The sequence below is a fragment of the Scatophagus argus genome, chromosome 19 (assembly GCF_020382885.2).
Source record: "Scatophagus argus isolate fScaArg1 chromosome 19, fScaArg1.pri, whole genome shotgun sequence".
Taxonomy (NCBI): Eukaryota; Metazoa; Chordata; class Actinopteri; family Scatophagidae; genus Scatophagus; species Scatophagus argus.
The window spans coordinates 14649912-14671576 of record NC_058511.1 but is presented as its reverse complement, the minus strand read 5'-3'; the positions used below and the strand labels follow the sequence as shown (position 1 = coordinate 14671576).

General features: G+C 41.5%; 2 protein-coding genes across 4 annotated transcripts in view; both read right to left on the bottom strand.

Moving 5' to 3' along the window:
* LOC124050230 (pleckstrin homology domain interacting protein) overlaps positions 1 to 6468 on the bottom strand; it is a 32959-nt gene extending 26491 nt beyond the window's left edge. Inside the window, exons 1-7 of the mRNA XM_046372544.1 lie at positions 6223 to 6468; positions 6051 to 6109; positions 5936 to 5965; positions 5725 to 5784; positions 2631 to 2781; positions 2305 to 2403; positions 1814 to 1974 (exon numbers count right to left, since the gene is read on the bottom strand). Coding sequence (XP_046228500.1) covers positions 1814 to 1974; positions 2305 to 2403; positions 2631 to 2781; positions 5725 to 5784; positions 5936 to 5965; positions 6051 to 6109; positions 6223 to 6262 — 600 coding nt within the window. The 5' untranslated portion in view covers positions 6263 to 6468. The remainder of the gene's footprint in view (positions 1 to 1813; positions 1975 to 2304; positions 2404 to 2630; positions 2782 to 5724; positions 5785 to 5935; positions 5966 to 6050; positions 6110 to 6222) is intronic.
* A 4236-nt stretch (positions 6469 to 10704) lies between these two features.
* Positions 10705 to 18025, bottom strand: hmgn3 (high mobility group nucleosomal binding domain 3). Of its 3 annotated transcripts, XM_046373838.1 has the most exons (7): positions 17799 to 18003; positions 15940 to 15990; positions 15599 to 15628; positions 13198 to 13251; positions 12773 to 12871; positions 12454 to 12553; positions 10705 to 11554 (listed from the first exon to the last, which is right to left on the bottom strand). In XM_046373838.1, the coding sequence occupies exons 1-7, from the start codon at positions 17811 to 17813 to the stop codon at positions 11547 to 11549; spliced, it is 357 nt and encodes a 118-aa protein (XP_046229794.1). In that variant the 5' UTR covers positions 17814 to 18003; the 3' UTR covers positions 10705 to 11546. The 3 variants fall into 3 exon arrangements, with proteins under 3 accessions (XP_046229794.1, XP_046229795.1, XP_046229796.1); XM_046373839.1 differs by lacking the exon at positions 15599 to 15628 and having other exon boundaries at positions 17799 to 18025; XM_046373840.1 differs by lacking the exon at positions 12454 to 12553 and having other exon boundaries at positions 17799 to 17987.
* Between the last annotated feature and the right edge of the window lie 3640 nt (positions 18026 to 21665).

The window sequence follows — 21665 nt, the reverse complement described above, 5'->3', positions numbered from 1 at the left end:
GGAAATAAATAAGTGACTAATAAAGAAGGCAGAAGTAACTGAGGAGATTTAATTTCAATTTTTCTTAACTAATTATCAACTTTTCATATTGAAAAAAAAATGGATATAAATGCAGTTAGTTAGGTTCACAACATGGTTAAATCATCTGTACTTCGGTTCATAAATACATTTTTGCCATAAGGATTTATAGGACAGGCAATACTATCAATACCAACATAGACTTAAAAGGAAATGTGAGATGAAAACACCACCACCACCCCTCCTTTAAATAAATCATAGTCATTTTCTCCATCATCAGAAGAACAGAGTCTGACTGGAGCTGTTATTTTGTGTGGACCGATCAAAACACCAATCGTGCTATCAGTGATTGAGACAAAGCCCAAGGACAAATAACAGCTGCGGCAAGATGGACAAAAATGAGCACCAAGCCTGAAAGGTGTGGGGTGTGTAAAGGCCAGAGACTTGACAGAAACTTTCCTTATTACTACAGATGTGAAGTTATGTTAGCCCATAGCACATTATTAAACACAACATACTGGCTAGTTTAATTTGTCCTTCCCAGTGACCATGATAATGAGCTTGCAGCTTTTTTCTAAAGCTGAATTACACAAATCAATGTGACCATTAGCCAATCAATTGCCAACCAATATATACACACTTGCTCACTGATCACAAATCAGTGAACGTTCAGGCTAAACCAATTAGTCAATAATTATTCAATCTGCCTTCCACTGCAGTAAAGTCTGAGTAAAAAGACTGAAGAGATCCAAAAATAAGAAAAATATATAAATAAAAATGATCTTGTGATGAAAGAAGACAGCAAGAGTGAGAGTGAGACAGAGAGAGAGAGGGGTGGGGGGTGGGGGGGGGGGAAACAGAAAGGAAAAAAGGGAGAAAGAGAGAGTGAGGGAGACCAAGAATGAATTTTAATTCTGGCACTTAGCCAGCGCCTCAGAGGAAACATTTTCTCCAGTTATGATGAGAAATAGCAAGGGAGGGAGGGAGGGAAAGGAACAAAGGAGGGGTAGCGCGGGATGAGAGACGGGGGATAGAAAAAGAAAAAAAAGAGGGAGCGTGAGAGAGAGAGAGAGAAAGAGTGGAAGAACAGTGGAAAGAGAGAGATCATAGGAAAGTAGAGACAAAGAGAGTCAATCTAACCCCCCCTTCTCTCAGCAGCCAGCCATTTTTAGAGATTTAAGAAGTGAAAGCTGAAAATGGTGTATAGCAGCAGGCAGTGTTTGACTCAAGGATCCAAACATAAGGACGACAACGCTAAACCAACATTATCTCATTGTTCGTTCAGTATTCAACACTTTACTCATGCTGTATCTCCAACCCAACGACACGGAAGGGGAACTTAACACCGCACTTGTAAACAAGGGGCATCCAAAGGGCAGAGGTCAGCTTCCTCTTTTTGAGAGAGCATGAGATTCCCCTTCTTGAAAACGTTATTACTGCCATAAAGATGTGTGAATTTGCTCTCCTGCGTTCTGAATCTGGCTATAGCTGTGAGTCATTTAGGAAAATCGGCCCACAGTTAGGTAAACAGTAATTACCTCCTACCAGAACTGTTACAACAGGGAATACAAACGCATGGTAAGACAGCTTGTGACGATCAAACATACACAGCACACAAGAGGTGACTCCAAACAAATACAGGGGAAACAGCGTGCAGCAATGTCACCGAAATCACTTCGAAACGGCTCGTCAAACAGCAGAACACACGCAGAGGAGTCACGCGCAGTGAGATGTATGCTAGCTGAGGTCAACACACACACCGCAAAATCCACACACATAACATTGCAGCCTTTACCGTGAAGATGCGCCGACCCGTCCTGTCGAAGGTGACGCAGTACACGGACGACAGGTGTCCCAGGATCCTCTTGTGCATTTTCATGTGCTGGTACACGGCCGTGGGAACCAGCTGCCGGAGACGGTAGGAGCCATTCAGTCGGCGGCTGAAGCTCGTCTCGACTGGACGGCAAGGGAAGACGCGCACAGGCGAGGACATCATCACGTGAAGAAGTCAGTCCCAAATGAATGAAAAACACACTTGTTTGTTAAAAGAAAAACATAAAAATAGACCACAAATGTGTTTATCGCCTGTGCATAAAATGAACTGTTATTCTTAAGGAAATCAGTAATAAAACCACGGTCAAATTCTACTGGCAGTGAAGACCTTGGCAAGCAGAGAAACAGTATGTAAGACCTGACTCAAACGTTGAACATCAGAGGCAAAAACAAAGAGTAAAAAACAGCTGAATGTTATTTTTTTGTTTTGCAAAGTTTAAGTGTTTTCTTTACCAATATTAGGTGGGCTCCCATAGATGATAGGCGGCTCGGGTGGTCGCCCACAGTGCAGCGCAGCCAGCGCTGAGCCCTTCCACACAACATGCTTGCAACCTGGAGAAAGATGAACACAAAAGAGATACAGATGCTCATTATACAGAACTATGTATTACGGTTCATTCGTGAATGCAGTTTTATTTGCATAATCACACGAACGTCTGCATTTACATGAGCTCGGTTAGTCTGCACACACATACACAGTGATGTGATACAGCGGCTGCCTGAGTGGGTGTGCACATGTGCCTGATCATGTACTGCCTTTGCACTGTATATGTACTCACTCTTGCTGGTGCGCAGGAGATTCTGCCTGCCGGCCCCCAGCAGGCTTGTGAGTCCAGGCACGCTGGCAGGGACCTCCCTCTCCAGCAGCGGACAAACTCTGGAGCAGACCTGCAGCAGGTGGTCTGCACTGATGTGCCGGTATAGCTTCACCTGGACACACACACATACACATTTAGCTCAGCTTGTAGTCTGATCGGTAAATTACAAAGCGCCAGTCAGAGCAGGGCAGTACAGGGAAGTACAAGAAGGCAAATTCGTACTGGTGTTACATCTTACATCACTGTTGCTCAGCCTGTGGTGGCGCTGATCAAAGTGGGGAGGAAAAGAAACCCTCACTACAAGGATTAACATGGCAGCGCATTATTGCACCCAAAACTAGCTAAGAATACAAGAAGAAAAACATTTTCTGTTCTGTTCTGTTTAAAATCAAAATTAAGTCTTTACTGTGGCCTGTGGACAAAAAGGTTTGTTGAAAAATTTTGCAGCTGAAGCAAAAAACAAGGTCACTACTCCAAACGCCTGCTGGTTTGCTGATTATTTCAAAAATAAAACATGCCCTTTTCAAAACGATATCAATAACTATTCTCTGAGGGTTTCAACAGAAATAAACACGATGGAGCTAACATTTAAAAATTAAAAAAAAAAATAATTTTTACTGAGTGACATGCACTTTCAAACTGTAAAAATGATCATTTCAAAACACACACGAGAAGCACTGTGACAACATGGTGAATTATTAAATAATTACATCAAACAAATGAAACAAGATAAAACTGCATCCGCAACAAATAAATGCCGAAATTCAGTTAAGTTTTGTTGGGGTCTTTTAAATGGGTCTGGATACCGTTCACATGCAGCACAGTGACAGGAGAGCAGGAAGGAGGGGGGGCATGCAACAGAAGCACGAAGCAGAATGAAAGCCACACTCCTATAAACACAGCGTGGCTCTGACTCCACTGACACATGGGGGACATTTCTGCACTGGCCTGCCGCTGAAGAAACACACATGCCTGAATGACTGGACCAGCAGGGATACACCACAGCCTGAGGGAAATAAACATGCAGCATGCAGCACTGTGTTTATTTTGGGATGCAAAATTATTTTAAACGTACTTATTTAAAGCAGGCATGCGGTAAACAGCTTTGTTTCAGACACATCTGATTTAAATATCCGAACGGGGTCAAATAAGCCTAAAATTCAACCCACACACACACACACACACACACACACATACAATTAATGACCCCTTAATTGCTTTCCCATCCTTGCTGGTTCAGAGACGTGATCGGTGTTTCTAACCACATATCAGGACACACTCCCCTGTCAGGTACACGCATGGCCATGACAAACACACACACTAACAGAACAGAGTGCTGTGTATTAACAATTTGCTCCATTTTACTTGCTTCTCGAGGGCAAGATATAACACTCACAACAGCACCACCAAAATGCACATGGTCCTACACACATGACTGCAAGTTACACTCAAGACAATTATCACCTCCCATCTAAACACACTGTTCAAAAATCAATATATATCACTTAATCAGGATATCGTTCTCTTTAATATCTAGTCCTAACTGATAACAGCTATTGTTAAAAGCCAGCAATCATTTAAGGTAAAAAATAAAAATTAATAAATCGACGTGCACAAATGGTTATAATAATAATAAGATGCTATTTTCAGTCATAAACAGGTTAATGTTTTTTCACATTGTGTTCCTGATCAATTTCGTATGCAAAATTACAATAATTATACATCTAATTAATCCGCCTTAATTAATAAGCAACAATTAATATTGTTAATTATTACAATATCATTGAAGTCTGCGTCCATCCCTCATTGTTGCCCAACCCCCTTCTGTACCAGCCCAGACATCAACCTGCATACAACGGCTGACAAACGTGTCCAAACCGTGATCCGGTGCCCCTGCCTCGAAACACCCACTTTTCCATTTGGTCTAATAATTAAAAACCCTCCGCAGTATGTTTTTTTTTTCCAATAGAGGAAATTATGCACAATAGACAGGAGGCAGGCTGAAAGGCTGGGAATGGGAGTAGGAGGAGGAACAGAGAGCCGAATGAGCCAAGCAGGAAGAGAGAGAGTGAGACAGAAAACACAGGCAGAAAGACGCTGTCGATAAATTCTTAAACGTATAGATTTACATCGCGGGGAATCCACACTTTATGCGATCTCGTCTTGGATGATTCATCTGTCTATCTGAGTGTATGTGGGGTGGGGGGGCTGAGTACACTAAAAGATTAAATATGCCACGGGTCACTATTTGTATATTAATGTTATATTAAAAGTTAAAAAAAATAGCAAAAAAAAAAGTGGGACTGAACACTTTCAGCAGACTGCGAATGAAATAAATATGTCCTCGATGAATAATTCTCTCCACGCCCCCATGCGTAAACGGCGACTTCGAGCGAGCCCTGTTTGTTTACATGACAATTAGCACGTCAATTAATAGAGCGATTATACAATATCAGCTCACCGTTACCTCTCATCTTCACATAAACTGATATGCCTCTTCTCTTCCATCCGAGCTTGCTCAACAATCCCCCAAAAAAGTGCTCTCCAAAAATGATTCCAGAACAGCCGGGCAGCAGCCTGCCCCTCAGATGGAAGCCGTAACTCCAGCTTTACTGAATATACTGTTTATATTCTCCTCAAAATGTCCTGTTTTCTAACTCTTGCCCCCTGTGTGTTTTCAACCCATGCACACAAATTATGGTTCTTGCAGGACAAGAGCGCCTCCATCTCTCTCTGGCTTGTGGCGCAGGGAGTCCCTCCTCCGGATCCTGGCGCTCCTACACCACAACACTCATGACGTATCAACATTTCACACACATTTTTCCAACAACTATTAAAACCTTTTGGACATGCATGGTCCCAAACTCTCACACCACAGTGCACAGGACGCTGGGACCCGACCCATTGGCGCCCCAAAACGGCCCCAACTTGCAGTCAGCTCGCCCTACAAAGTCCTTTTCAGTTTTTTCTTTGCCACCTGATTTAAAAATTGCGGGAAATTCAATTTTTATTTTGCTCTCTAAAAACTTTTTCCTCAGTTATAGAGCTCCCTTACCAAATTCTCGTACGTCCCGGGGTGTTCCTGCCCTGTCCAGTCCAGCCTTCTAGGTAGCAGCTGGAATGGAAAAATAGTGTCGACTGTGATCATCCAGTTCATAAACGCAACGAGTGATGTTTTAAAACAGTAAAGGATAAATCAGAGTAAAAGCAACATCACAAAGTACAGTGCAGAGAGAAGCATCTCTCTCGTATTGCTGACTGCTTACCTCCTTCTCCTCCACCTCCTTTATCAGGGTCTGAAAATAGGATAAAAATACAAAATTACACCCCATGACAATTTCGGACATATTATAAATTATCCTAAAATGCAAAAAAACCAACCTCGGCTGCTTTTTGACACGGTCCAGCTTCTAGAAATCGGGCTATTAGGAAGTACAGTTCTGGTATGGTTGAAGGGGGAGAAGAGGACGGGAGCTGCGTTAGAAGAGGGCACCGAGGAAACTGGGGGGGTATTAAAACGACCATGACATATTTTCCGATCTCCTTTACTCACCAGAAGTCAACTGCGCGATGTGTGTACTGTCTGAAGCCATTTTGGTGTTGTTTGCCAGGGCAGCGCCAGAGCCTGTGTGGTGGGTCTAGGTGGCTGCCCTGTAGCTGTCACTGTTTATCCACCAGGAAGAGGCTGCCTCCATTCAGCTCCGCTCAAACAAAGTCCCGGCTGCGTCGAGTATTCTTCCGCGAAGCGACAATTAGTGCACGCGGCACACTTTACATCGCAAAACATCGTCTTCCACTTGCAAAGAACCAAGCACCGAGATATAGTTGGACTGAGCATCCTTTGGGCTGAATTTTAGCGGCGGTTGGTCGGCTCTGGAGGTTTATTTGTTTCAACCCCCCTCCCCCTCAAACGAAAAAGCGCAAGTCCTCTGCGGAAGAATACAAGTTGTGTGTTTCACGCACGCCACTGTAGAGGGGAGGTAGAAATGGCAGCCTGCTATAGGAGAGGATATATTGCTGCAGACTTGCTGTTACTTCGTAGCTAGCCGACATTTATCATGTTTTAATAATTACAGGCGTATCTATTGATAGTTTAAAGTTTATTTCGGTTTAATACAATTTAATGTCTTGTTATATATTTCTGTATTTGTAGGTGCGGATATCGAATATGGCTCCCGTGTTTGAGAGGGATTTACAGCCGACCTAACCTTTTCAGCTACGTTTTATTAAATAATATTGCTGGCGGTGTTAATTCTGTGTGTTGTCTTGGCTTCGCCCGTGATTGCTCTGTCGTTATTGTGTAACAAGATGTCTGGCTAACACACCCACTCTCTCTGGGAGCCGTTTGGTGGGGAAGTCGTCCATTTCTTTTCCAAATACTGCCAGGCAGTAAAATGGGGGAAGGGTTGGAGAAGAAGGGGAATGCAGCTTAATGAATGAAACCTCGTGAGTTACTGGAATTTAATGGCAACGAGACATTTCATGCAAGATGCATCATGAAGGAAGGTTATCGAGGAAATACGTGACAGTACACTTCCTCCACGATTCAGCAGAAAGTTGCGAAAAAAGAAACCATGTGTTATTTCCCCCTATTAAATAATATGATCCTATAACCGATGTAAAGGGTGTATTATATATTTTTATTAAATATGTGTTTAACAGCTGCCAGTCATACTGGCCTTACTGATTGCTTATTCAATCTTTTATTTGAATTAAGACCTCAAAGAAGGAATAAGTGATTAATAACTACTAATCACCAATATCACCACAGCTTCTCTACATTCTGTTAAAATTATTTGTGACCCTGTTATTGTAACTGAAAAGCATGCCACCTCCTCTAAGTGAGGCCTGTGTTGGATTTTGCTACAGCAATCCAGTGAAGCTGTGACCTAAAATTCAATATGAGACATATTTGCACATCTAAGATGAAACAAAAAAAGTTTGGCATTTTAAAATCCACTTATAAGCTGTATCTTGAATTGTTTTGTTGTTGCAGTTTTTGTTTTTTTGAATTGCTCTCCTTTTCACCCTTTGCATGCGTGCAGGTGCTCACATGGTGTAATCTACCTAAAGAAGGAAACTTTCCTAGCTTTCAATCATTGTATATTGTAGCAAATCAATTCAATAACGTCATTTCAAAAAGCATGGACATTGGCACTGGTACAGAAACTTCTGTTCACAGAGCACATGTCACAGCTTAAATCCCTGGCAGAAACATCAGGTAACAGACCACTTCGTGGCTGGTAAGGAGATGATGATGATGATGACATGAAAGCTTGAGCAGAAGACTTGACTAATTCTCAGCCTCTGATATTTATTGAGAATTGTGTATGTGTGTGTGTATTTATTGATCAATTTAAAAAGTATTAGCTGACTTTAATAATTCTTTGCTGTACTTCTTCATATCAGGTGTTAATGCCCTCAAGACACCAGTTAACACAAATTCACTGCTTCTTGTCATTTAAATGGAATAATTCATTTCAGTTTATATTTAAGTGTGAACAAAGTGTGAATCGTCAACTGAAAATGCAATATACGGGCCCACATCTATGGACAAATATCATGCCTGGTGTTTGTTTGGCGTTCATACAAATCCTGTTCATTGCTGTGTGCGAATGTCATTTTTGTTGTATGCCTTGCTTTGCACCTACAGATTACTGTTAGCAGCGTCGACCATAAATAATACAGACATTACATCAGATAGTCAGGAATTTAACAGAGGATGCATCCAGTGGCTACACTGTCTACTCTAATTATTTGCTTGCTGGTGTCTCAATTGTTCTGTCGTATTGGTTGAGCTTTTTCTCTACTCCACCAGGAAGCAGTATTCTGCCCTTTTTGTTAATGTTGACCCTTTACCTATAGAGTTAGGTCAGCTGGGTCACTCACATTCCCGTGGATTTGAATGTGAGCTAATACAGTTGAGTTATAATCAAATGTAGGCCTTACTATGATTATAAAACAATGCCTGATTGATGATATTTTGAATATTGGCCTCTGTTACTCTGTTCAGAGTGAAAATTCAATTGGTGCACAGTTGATGCTCAACCCGGCAGCTATGAGGGCACTGAGTGCCACTGTAGGAATGGTTTCTTTAACCACTAGAGTAGATCATCCTGCAATATGTAAAATATACTTGGTAGGCCTTATAACTTGGAAAAACACTGGCACAAAGTATAAGGCCAGGTTTGAATATTCAGGCCCAGTCAGTCACTGCCATGTTAGTTTTCATCTTGACCCGTCAAGCGTAGTTGTTATTGTGCTGGCTGACGTGACCACAAGGAGGCAACCTCACTCTGTAGCACTTTTTGTGCACAGGGCCACAGAGGAGTCAAAGGTCATTATAAATAACGAGAGTAATGTGAACAGTTACACAGAGAATTTTCTTCCACGTGAATAGTAATTCACTGATTATCATTATTAGAGATCAAAAAATAGTCCTCTGGCTTGAGTTGAGTCTGACCACCTGTATATTCGTTTAGAATGGACACATGGGTTCTCTTACTTCTACAACAGTTACATTTCTATTATTATTTATATATATATAATATATATAATCAAATAAATCACACACTCCACTCACACCTAGGGACAATGTAGAGTAGCCAGTTAACCTAATGTGCCTGTTTTTGGGATTGTGGGAGGAAGCAGGAGACCCCGCAGAAAACCCACGCAGGCACAGGGAGAACATGCAAACTCCACACAGGAGGACCCAGACCGGGATTTGAACCTGTAACCCTCTTCCTGTGAGGTGACAGTGCTAACCACAGCCCCACCGTGCCACCAACCAAATGAATCCCTTTGTGAAATCGCTTCCCAACATTTTTGCCTCCTGATACTGCAACATACAAGTGGAAGTAGCAGGTTAAGTTAGAACAGTCATCTGTGTGATTCAGGACCACCACAAAAAACTGAAACACCTAAATCCAGGAAGCTGATACTTAATGTACCTATTGCAATTAAAGCTATAGTCTATTTCAGCTGTGCATGTACAGAGATTTTAATAATCAATATCTGCACAGGTTTTCACTGGATTATGGGTCGTAAGATCCTAATGGAGGATTTGTACGTAGAAAGAAACATTTCATCACTGTTGCACGCATTTTTCCTACTTTTACATTCCATTTAATTAATTTAAGTTATTTTATTAATCCCAAGCTGGGAAATTACTTCTCTGCATTTAACCCATCACTGATTGAAACACACACATGCAACATGCAGTGAAACACACAGGAGCAGTGGGCTGCACCAAGCGCCCGGGGAGCATATATTGGGGGTTAAGTGCATTGCTCAAGGGCGCATCAGCCGACTAATGTGGGGTGGGGACATTATCACTCCACCACACTCAAATTTTTCCTGCCCGTCCGGTGGGTGAATCAAACCACCGATCACAAGCCGCTTCTCCAACCTCAAGGCCATGGCTGCCCCCAATTTAAAGAGGCATCATACCGTTGACCAATACTGGCTCCTGATAATACCTCTTAATTTGCCTCTCCATCATCAGACATCATCGCTCCACACCTCCACATGCTAAAAAAAAAAGGTTAACTTCATATGGTTGGTCCATGAGTGTGAATGACGTTTCTCAATGAAGAGTGGAAGAGCGAAACTGTATGGTTTCATCAGTCCCACCACTCTCGCAAATGCTGACCTTTCACTTCCTGACACAGCAAGTTGTATTTAACACAACCACGTGCCCCTGGCGACCTCTCTCTCTCTCTTTCACACACACACACACACACACTCAGCTTTGTGTTGGTTTATAAAGTAACTCTAAACATGAACACAGTGAAACAGAGCTCTCGAACATGAGCAGAACACATACTACATGTGTAGAACTTTACACAGATTGCCTGAGTTTTCCAAACTAAAAACACTGCTCAGGCAAAGGCATACATGTACAGTATGCTCGTAAATGTAACACTGCTGTCAAACTAGAGAAGAAACTCATGCAATGCCTATTGCACATGATTCTGCACACAGTAGTTTCATACACTAATGAGTGAGGAGACAGAAAAACAAAGAAACACCCATGTGACATCAACTTTTTATTTTATTTCAAAATATTCTCCCAACAGGATGAAACTCAAAGAAGCCCAGAGGGCCCAAAGCCAATAGAGCCATCTAGAACAGAAGCACCACTCATTATTGCTATGTCACTCTGCTGCAGGACAAGGCATTCAGAGGGTGGAAAAAAAAAGAGAAAAGAAGGGGGGGTGGCAAAGTGAACTAAGTCAAACACAGAGACCCACAAACACATTCGCTCCAGCACACACATATACAAAAGGAGCTATGTGTGGAACACAGTGGTAGTGACTCTAAAACCTAAGATTTTTTTAAAAAAAAAAAAAAAGCTGCAGATGTCCTCCATGGTGACTATGAACCTGGTTTCTTCTTGTACCTCTGCAGTTAACCCGCTGATATGCGTCCACAAATCCTCACCTTAACCATCAGGAGGGAAATAGAATGCCAGTAATAATGATCATCTTTTGTAGAGACTACAAATATAGGCAGAGCTGGTTTAGAGATCGTAACAGTCGTGTTAACGGCCCCCTTCAGGCAAGATGAAGAACATCTGCAGCCATCTGATAAAAAAAAAACCACATCATTCTGTCTTGCTGCTTCTGAGAGGCGTATGGTGACACAGAATGGAGCAGGGGGGAGAATTGGGCAGAAACATACTGTAGGTAGAGGAGCTGAAAGGACAAATGATGATGAGGCTGCTGGTTGTCCGTCTCTACTATCACAAGTCTAAAAAAAATTCAGCATGGTACAAAAATCGTCAGTAAAAAAAGATGCTTTTCAGAGTCAGAGGGGACGAGTCGGTGGAAGCTCCCGCGTCCTTACGCCTTCTCCTCAGTCGTCTCCTCCGCAGCTTCAGTTACCTGGAGGGGAGAAGCGGGGGGAGAGTTACAGAAAGAGGCAGGAGTTACCATTCATTCACGCCACAGGCAGATTCCAACGCAGACAGGAATCAACTAGACTCTAAAAGGAACCCACAACTTTTGCTTCATTTCATTCCGCAGTTAACTAGATCAGCTTTAGCCAGCCGAAAGACGAAAGGTGATCTCCCTTACTGAAACGTGAACATGAGCGGTGGATGAAGTGGATCAATGCCCCACTCACTTGGCTGCCTTTGGTTTAGCTTGAAACTTTTCATTCACATTGAATGTTCTCAAATGGCTTTTACTTAGTGAGTAATTTTGTTAAGCCGCTTCTTGGAACAACACGGAGGCGAACCGAGGTGAGGTGGGTGCTCATGAGCTTCCAGAGGTAAAATGTGACCACACATTGCAATTTGATGATTGGTCCTGCTTCAAGCTGCTAGTTCAAATTATTATCAGTGAATGTTTATCTAAAATCTGGTAGTGCTCACATGATTGGCTAAAATGCTACAATTCAAGCAAACGTGCAGGAATCAAAATTTGGGGAGGGGAATCAAATCTGCATGATGTGACCACACTGAAGTGACCATCACCTGTTCCTCTGCATGACCACTGGTGTGGCCAGCTGTCTGTGAACACAATGATCCAATCACATTTCACATCACAGCTGTGTGAGGGGTGAGCCCTCCTGCTGATGCGTTTAAAAAAAAAAAAGTGTCTTCACTGTCCACAACAACAAAAATGCCAGACATCCTCACTTCTTCTCTTCTTCACTCTCTCCAAAACATGCCACAGCACTCCAATCTGGATAAATATTACTCAATTGAAATACAATTTCTGTATAAGAAGTAAGTTAGTGGCCAAACACACACAGGTGGGTTAGAAACACTCGACCATACCCTTAACTCTGACTGTCTCACTCTGCCCTCTCACTGACATCAAGGAGGGGGCTGTGCTTCTGAGGGAAGACACACTGACAGACGGACGAGACACATAGATCTGTGTGTGTGTGCGTGTGAACATTCATACATGTGAGTGAATATGGATGTGTAGTTTACATAAGAAGCAGTGGTGTTATTATAGAGGAATACAGGTGTAGTGCACATACACAAAATGACAAAATAAGAGAATAAAGATCATTATTTTCTTGGCTGTCTGAATGAACTGATATTTTTCCTTCAAAAACTTTTTTAGTTTTTCAGTTTACCCTCCCCATACCTCATTGGACTTGGTCTCTCCATTCTGGGCAGGGCCGTCATCCTTCTTCCCCTTAGGGCCGCCTTTCTTTGCCTTCACCCCCTTGTCATCTGCCACCTTCTGCATGGAAGAAATGAAAAGACCAAAAAATGACTGTAGTTATTTTTAAAAGGGAGTTTATCAGGTAAACCAGATTTTAAGATTCTCAAACATTTTTTAATTCGTCTGTTGGCTTCTGTTTTTTTTTTCTGGGGTTGGGGGGGCAAAATAATGAGCCCTGGACAGTGTATGCTTAGCTGCAAAATATGTTTCCATATAAAGAGCTGTGTGTGTATATCTGTGTTTTTCACATTCAGCAGCCTTGGACGTGAAGGAAACTGTTGATATAATTGTATTATTGTTATACATGTAGTTTCTGTGTGTGTGTGTGTGTGTGTGTACTTTACCTTGACGATGACTTTCTTGGGCTGCTTGGTCTCAGGCTTGGGAGGAGCGGGTTTCTGCAAATTAGTCAAAAGTCAGTTAGGACTGGCCAACCACATAACCTTGCATAGTTTTTGGAGAAGTGTTAGTTTATCTTTAATACCTCCTCCTTTCTACACTTACAGAGCCACTTATGTACTGTTTATTATACCATGGCTTTAGCAACAAGACTTGCTTAGAAAATTCATTAGGACAAACACAGAACACATGGAGGCTTGTAATAGTATTTCCCGTATTTCCTAAGCAATGTGATCTGACAATATTCATCTGCTTAGTAGCTTTAAATATTTGCCTCGTCTCAAAGTGGACTGACCTCAGGCCTCTGTGCCAGGACTATATCAGATGGTAGTTAAACTTCTGACCAGTCACTGTGAACAAGTTTGCTGTTGAGTTTTTCCAGGCTGCAGAGTGTGGACCGCATTACCCTGAAGCCACGAGCTAACCCTAACCACTGGCGTGACAAATTTATATCATGTGATTCTTTCTCAAAATATCTCTGTATTGCTTTGGAAATCAATGACACTTTTCATATGAGATAATAAACGAAAGAAAGAAATTCTTCTTACACTGGGGGATAGTGGGGATTAACATTTACACTCACATGCAGGAAATGACCTACACCTTATTTGACTTTGAAAAACACTAGAACAAATACACTTTTAGTCATGCAATCAAAACGGTAGCATAATGACAACATAGCAGTGTGGAAAAAAGTACAGATCACATGTTGACTTGGTGTTTTTACTAAAACATGTCACAGCAGTTTGACATTTTGGGTAATACTGCTACAGTCCAGCCTTAGCTTAGCACCAAAACTGAAAACAAGAGGAAACAGCAGAGTGATTTCCTGGAGTCTCCACAGGTCTCAGCTAAGCTAACTGGCTGTTAGCTAATAGCATCATATTGAAGAGCTTATATTTGTGTATTTGTGTATTTGGACTGATATTTTTTCAGGGCTTTCATCTTTGTATGGAATGAAATGTCTGTGTTTTATTTATCCTAATGTTACTCTTTTATATTATCTTATCTTTTTGTGAAATACTTTGCTTAGAAAACAGCTATCTTTTTTAGCATAGATACATTGTGTTGGTTATGTAGTAAAGCTGATTTTTTTTAATTAAAAATTTTTTATGTTAGTTCTACTACCACTAATAGTAGTAGTTGTGTCAAATTCTGTTGCTGTTTTGTGTCTTTTGTGTTTGTTTGTTGGTTGGTTGGTTGGTTAGTTGGTTCCTGAGTCTTTACTGCATTTATATTTATTGCTCTTGAAAGAGGCATCTGCTAAATGTCCAGCAGTATTGTCTTCTGGAAGGAATAGTGCATCGCTGTGGCTTCACTGTTCAGTTGCCCCAGCTGCATTTCAACTGGCTGTTCTTTCAGTCAGTGGTCACTCCTGACTGACAGAAACCACCCAGCAGGCACCCCTGAATTCACCACCTCCCACCTCCACCATAACCTGATTGGCACCTTCAAAACTATAATGTGGGAAATAAACAGAGCTCATCTTTTCAGTGGGGCAGTTAAGATCAAATCCACACTCAACAACTAAATTCCTATGATATCAGTTTGTATTGAATATATTTTTGTATATTTAAGCTAATATTGTAATTACTGTATTTTCTCATATCTTTCTTTTGAGGAGTATTTGCAATTTATAACAAGATACTTCTTGACATATTTATGCCTATCTTTGTGAGGGTCTTCTCACCTAAGTTTCAGCAAGTAAGAGAGCAAACATATTTCCCAAAATGTCAAACTGTTCCTTTAAAGTGAACATGGAAACATACTGACACTTACAATGATTCCATGTCATCATCATGCAAAGCACAACACTGATAAAAACACAAGGCAGAGCTGCATGATCACATTAAAATGATGCATCATCATCACTTATGACCACTTGGAGGATGATTCGACCACTCCCAATGCAACATTTTCCAAGAACACTTTTGGTTACTACTGAGTATTTTTCAACTATAACAGAAGATTTAATTCATAAAGAAATACTTTACTGTTACTGATACTCCACTTATTTAGTGTGGAAATATTAAAATGCAGCATGCATCCTTTTAATCACGCAGCCCTGCACATAAACAAGGTGTTGTAACAAAACAGACCGAGAACAAACGAGGACAACAGAGAAAAGACATGCATACCAAGCCAGACCCGATCCTCAGAGAGCATGTTTATGGAATTTGTAAATTGATCTGATCAAATCCATAAACTGGATGAGCAATTGCTCTGAGCCATGGTAATGTGATGTTTAATATCCCACAAGACTGGCACAGGATGAAGGGGAAGGCAGGGCGAGGAAGAAGAGGACAGCGACAGAGGTGAAGACAGGGAGGGGAGAAGGTAACTTACCGCTGACAGTCTCTCTGACCTTCTGGTGGGCTACCGGAGCAAGGGATGATCAATGAGAAGGAGAGAAAGAGAGAGAGAGAGAGACAGTGACAGAGAGAGAGACAGACAGATATCAGTTGTACCTTTGCTGGCTGATCTCAACCTGATCTGCTTGGTGACTGCTACAAGTGTCCTACTCATTAACCTGTCATGTCTATTCTCACTCATGCACACACACACATACACACACACACACACACACACACACACGCAATACAAAAAAAAAACCAAAAAAAAACAGAACACACAAACACACACCTACACACCCACACACAGCACACAAACACGCCCAAAATATTTACCTCTTGTTTTGTGACTTTGGAGGCCTCCTTGCCCTCAGGACCCTCTGGAGACTGGACATGCAAAAAGGAGTGGAGAGACTGTTAACAGGAGTGTAAGTGTGCACAGGCGCACAAATGCAAACATGTGACCCCTGTTACAGACTTTTGTGATTTCAAATAAATAAAAAAGCTCTCTGGTAGTTCACGTCAACTATGATCAATAAATTCTAAATCTGAAACTGTATTAGATTTGGATCACTGGGGTTTTCTCTGTTCAGTTATGCATACTGATCTTCCTGTGGAGTGAAAGAGAAATAAAAATAATAATAATAAAAAATAAATAATGCAAATCACCGAGCAGTATCGCTTTGCAAAACCGACATAAACAAGTGTTGACAGCTACTTCTTCTCTAGAGGAATTAATATTATTTAAATAAATATCTAATTAGCTCAACAGCTTGTTTAGTTATTAAACAATTAGCAGAAAACCAGTTTGTGACTATTTTGATCAGTGAGTCATTTTATCAACCAAAATGCCAAAAATTCACCAACTCCGATTTTATGAGGATTCACTGGTTTTCTTTGTCTTCGCTAACCAAAAAAAGAGAAAACCAAAAAAGAACCAAAACAAAACTATTTTAAAACACCACTAATGCAAATAGTTTTCTATTTCCTTATATATCACAGACCAAATGATTAATACACAAATTCCAATAATCACTGCTTACAGAGCTGTGTTTATAGTTTTATATGACACCAAACTTTCTACTTCAGTATCTAAAACTGTTTAATATTTTATTCGTAGATTAACGATTTTATTACAGTTGCTCTCAAAGTCTTAGATTTCAAAATTTAAAGTTAATGCACACAGAAGTTAACACAAATATAGTTCGAAATCGCTTTGCTCTGCATAATAACTTATTGTAATGACGATCTGTGATGCCAACGTGCCAAGAAGTGGGCTGTCCGAAGAATAATGGGATGTAAACATGGATTCATGTAGCACACTGTCAGCCCACGTTTTGACAATTATATCATAAACATGATAAATTGAGGCAGGTAAGGACTGCACAGGAGAGTCCGCCCCCACCATGGAGAAAAAAAATGTTGGTTAGCCTGCAGGTCGGCATTCGCATCATTTGCATGTGGGCGACCTCCGCCCCTAGAGGCCTCCCATTCTCTGTCCTCAACGGCGAATCTGCGCAGACAATAGCAGTTTTTGGATGGTAGAAAAGCCCATTTCCATGTATGCACTGATACAATGCAATGGAGCTCGTCGTGCAACGCTGTTTAGATAGTGTCACGGCCCCTTTTAACACAACTGCAATTGTCTCTGATCCCCTCTTTCTTTATTCCTTTCTTTCCATTTGGATATGGGTTTGTTCACTCGGCTTGGCGGCTACCATTCATCACCAGTGCAGAACCAAAATGAGACAGGGAGGTGGTGATCTTTTTTTCACGCTTAGATTACAAACTATTCAGTATCGATAAGTACGAAACGCGCCAGGAAGAATTACCATCACGCACGTCCCCTACGGGATTTACGCATCCATCCATCCGGCGGGTCCGTCTGACATTCACCCAGTGCGCACAGTGGAGAGGGAAGTGGCATATAAAACGACCACAAGAACGGCCATTGAGATGTACACAGTGACATTGGTGGTGTAAACAGATAAAATATTATCGAAGAAGTATATAACATATACGCAAAGGCGAGTTGAATACACCTGGAAGGTTGCGGACAAAAAGGCGCTTCCTCAAACTTTGGCATCACCTCACCTGCCTCGACGTCGCCACAGAAATCGCGCACTGCTTTCCCCCTCAAATGCAAGAGCGAAAAACTACAGTGAAGTGAGCTTGATGCTACGAACGACACTCACCTTTCTCTTCGGCATGATACGCGTGAATTATTCTCCACCAAGCACTGAAAATTCAGGTCAAACCCGAAGGTCCAAGAGAGGCGAATTTGAACTACCTCGAAATACAGGATCAATTTCTAAGCACCTTCGATAATATGTTGATTATATGCACTCCCCAAAACTCTATACCTAACGCAGCCATTGGGTAGAGGGGTCAAAATCCTCTCTTGTGCTGACTCCCGATTGGCTCGTTCCGTGTCTATGTAAATACAAGAGTCGAGGACATTGGCAGATTTTTATCAGAGGGTGTCTGTGATTGGCTGCGCGCTCTTTGTGTGCAGATCCCACGAGATGGTGGTGACTGAGAGGGAAAGTGGAGACGGGCCAATGAAAGCAGGGCCGACTCTCGGTGGATCTGGGTAATGTAGGATGTGACAGAGCGAACGTTGTAAATAAAACACAAAGGACCAGAAAAACTGGCACAATGGCACAATGTCGGCCATAGACGAACTCCAGAAAAGCTGGTGTGCATTGTGTCTTGTAGGGTGTCCCCTGCTCTAAAGAACTAGAGTAATCATACACCACAATTTTGCACAACAAATAGCCCATAACTGCAGAAGCCCCAGTCCCTGCATGGAGCAACATGATACTAGTATCCCAAAACAATATAATGAATAAGGTCACTTTAAATTGCATATTGTGGTCAAATTAGACTCATTTGTGATTTATTTCATGATAGGGACATATTTTTAATGGGAGAAAAAAAGTGTTATTAGAATGTCAAGCAGGTGTACAAATAGGTTGGAGGGTAAATTGCGTCCAAGTTCATTTCATGTGCAGCAGAGGTTCATTCATGTTGGTCTGTTTGCTTTACATTATCCAGCAAAATCAGAAAAAAGCTAATCTAATAGCTCAAATGAGTATCTTTGAGAGCAGAAGTAAAGTCATATTGTTTTGTTAACAATAATACAATGTATATTGTACACAGTCGTCCCCCACATAAAAAATAACTTTTTAATTCTTAAACTGCAGCAAGGAACATTCAGTGTTAATGCTTTGTTGTTAATGTGTATTTTCATTCAGTGTTTTCTCTCTTAATACCCTTTCACATAGCATACCTCGTCTATGGGCATCTGCTGACACGGTGTGACCAAGATGCTAATCCAGTCATCATCAGGTGTGTCAGATTTAATTGGGTGACGCACGTCTTCTCCAGCCCTTTCTGCTTGGACTTTTCTGTTTGTTTTGTAGGGCACTTTCATGTGCCCCATGAAAACAGAGCTTTTAGCATAAAGTTATGGCCTAAATTTAAGGGTCCTTTTTGTCCAAGATGGGCTTGAACGTACATCTGATTCAGCATAGGTGTTTACATACACCGATCAGCTGCAACATTAAAACCACTTGCTTAATATTTTGTAGGTCCCCTTTGTGCTGCCAAAACAGCGCTGATCTGTCAGGGAAAGGCAGGAGTTTTTGGGGTATTTTGTGGTCACCAGTATCGGAATGTTGGATACTTTGGGTCCTGTGCATTAAGGAATTCTTGATCAGGTTTGATCAGATCAAGGATCTACGGAGTCTGCAGACCGTTGTAGTGGTCCTTGAGGCATTCCTGAGCTGTTTTTGCAATGCGACGGGGTACACTGTCCAGCTGGGGAGAGGCTGCTGCTGGGGTGGTGTGGGGGGATAATTTGGTCTGCAATGTGTGTGTCAAAGAACATCCACATGATTGCCAGAACCCCAGGTTTCCCCACAGAACACTTCATTGTAAACGGATGATTAATGTTATTCACTTCACCTGTCAGTGGTTTCAGTGTTGTGGCTGATCGGTGTTTGTGGACATGTTCACACAGTGTTCGTCAGCATGTAACATTTGTATAGTAATACTTCTTTGAAACACACATGGACAGTCCACATTGACATTCACGGACATTGGGCGGATGATGAAATTAAATCTCATGGACTGGACCCCTGGGTCCATGTAGAACCCAAGTGATCCTGTGGTCAGCCAAAGGGGCACCAAATCCTGACCTGAGACACCTTGGTGCATTCAGGTTGGACCAAAGTTAGCTTCGATGGGCCTTAGAGTCCCAAAAGTACCTCTCTGGGCACTGTATTTTCACTCAGCGCTGCTGTCACTATTGAGATTTCAGGGGAAAAAAAATCATAAACATCATTCTAATCTGGTATGGCACTGGTGTTTTGTTTTATTTTCTGTCCAATGACTTTTGACAATTAACTGACTACTTGCTACAGCTCTACTTGAACCTGGATGCCATTTTGTCTGTTTGTGAAAGCTGTTGTTCAGTACTATAAATCAAAATTTCAGGATTCTTCTTGTGGTACCTCATATAACCGGTGCTACAACATTCCATCCATCTATCTTCTATACTGCTTATCAGTCAGGCTCACAGGGACAGGGCTGGAGCCTATCCCTGGACTGGTCACCAGTCAGTATGTTCAACTTTATGTGTTTTAAATTTCACAGTTTATAATAATATTCTGTGCTTGCAATAGTGCAAATATTCTACTCACCCACCTTACAACAATTCCGAATTTTGTCCTCTAAAACTATGGCCTTAAGTGCATAACTCACCTCTAATCCATTATAAACATACAATGCCAAAAAAAAACATTTAACAAAGAAATCAAAAAAAGCAACCTTGACATTCTTGTGCAACATCACAATAGACAGAGAGTGAGAGAGAGCTGAATCTCACAATAGACAGAGCTTTCCCGCCCAGACTAACAAAACCCTTCATGTCTACATGGGTGTGAATACACAACTGTTTTAGAAGTCAACCCAGAACACACAGGAGCAGGTAGCTTGATGGCTGCTCCACTGTTTACATATAGATTCACACTGTCAGCTAAATGCAAGGAAAAGCACAATGAGGAGCATGTACAGTGCATACATACATACATAAAAGAAAGGCACAAAGGGAATCTACTCTGAAAAGAAATATCCCAAAAATATGCTTTTTAAAGAATTCCTTGAGAATACACGCTTTGTCACAATTGATGATGGGTTTACTATTACTTACTCTTTTGTCACTTGTGGGCACAAGCTGTGGGACCAATTAATCCCATAGGATGACAGGATGTTTTACAAAATACTGAAATATACAGTACTTAGCTCAGATAGTAGCCAATGGCTGCTCAATCTCCACTGCTCAACTTCTTCAAAGCCAAAAATGTGAAGTTGGCAACGGCAACAGCTCGAGAGGAAAGTCTGAGAATTAGCAAACTCAGAATGATTTATTCCCCGGGGACCCTGAATGTCTCTGCAAAGTTTCATGACAGTCCATCCCACATTTAATTATAGGTCGGCGAGTCGGTAAAAATGATAGACTAATTTGTGTTTCATTTATGATTTAAACATGGACTAACCCCAACCATCTAAGCCATAACCCTGATCTGTTGTGAGAATAAATGTCATATATACACTGGAGGAGGTTATTCAGTTTACTTTGTATACAACATAAAAGCAAACAGCTCCTTGCTCAGAGGCCCTAAGTTCCAGGTTTCTTAAACATTAAACATTTAGCGTTAAACATTTCTGTATTTTTTGTTTGTTTAATAATCTGCAACCTTATCTCTGGCCTGATTGTCAGTGAGACTACTGCAACAATAACATTTTGTTTGTTTGGCCTGAAATGTTCTCTTAAGTGACAAAAACCAATGCCAAAATTGCCAAACCAGTGTTACAACTAGAGATGATATGATTCCTATGGTTCAGTCTTGTGATGTCTCCAGAGGCTGCATGTGAGGGCTACAATAGATTTTAAGATTGTTTTCCTTGTGCTCAAGGCTCATAATGGCCTTGCTCCGTGGCATCAGATATGCTTGCGATCCACACTGGGCCCTTCAGGGAATGCACTGAGCAGCTTT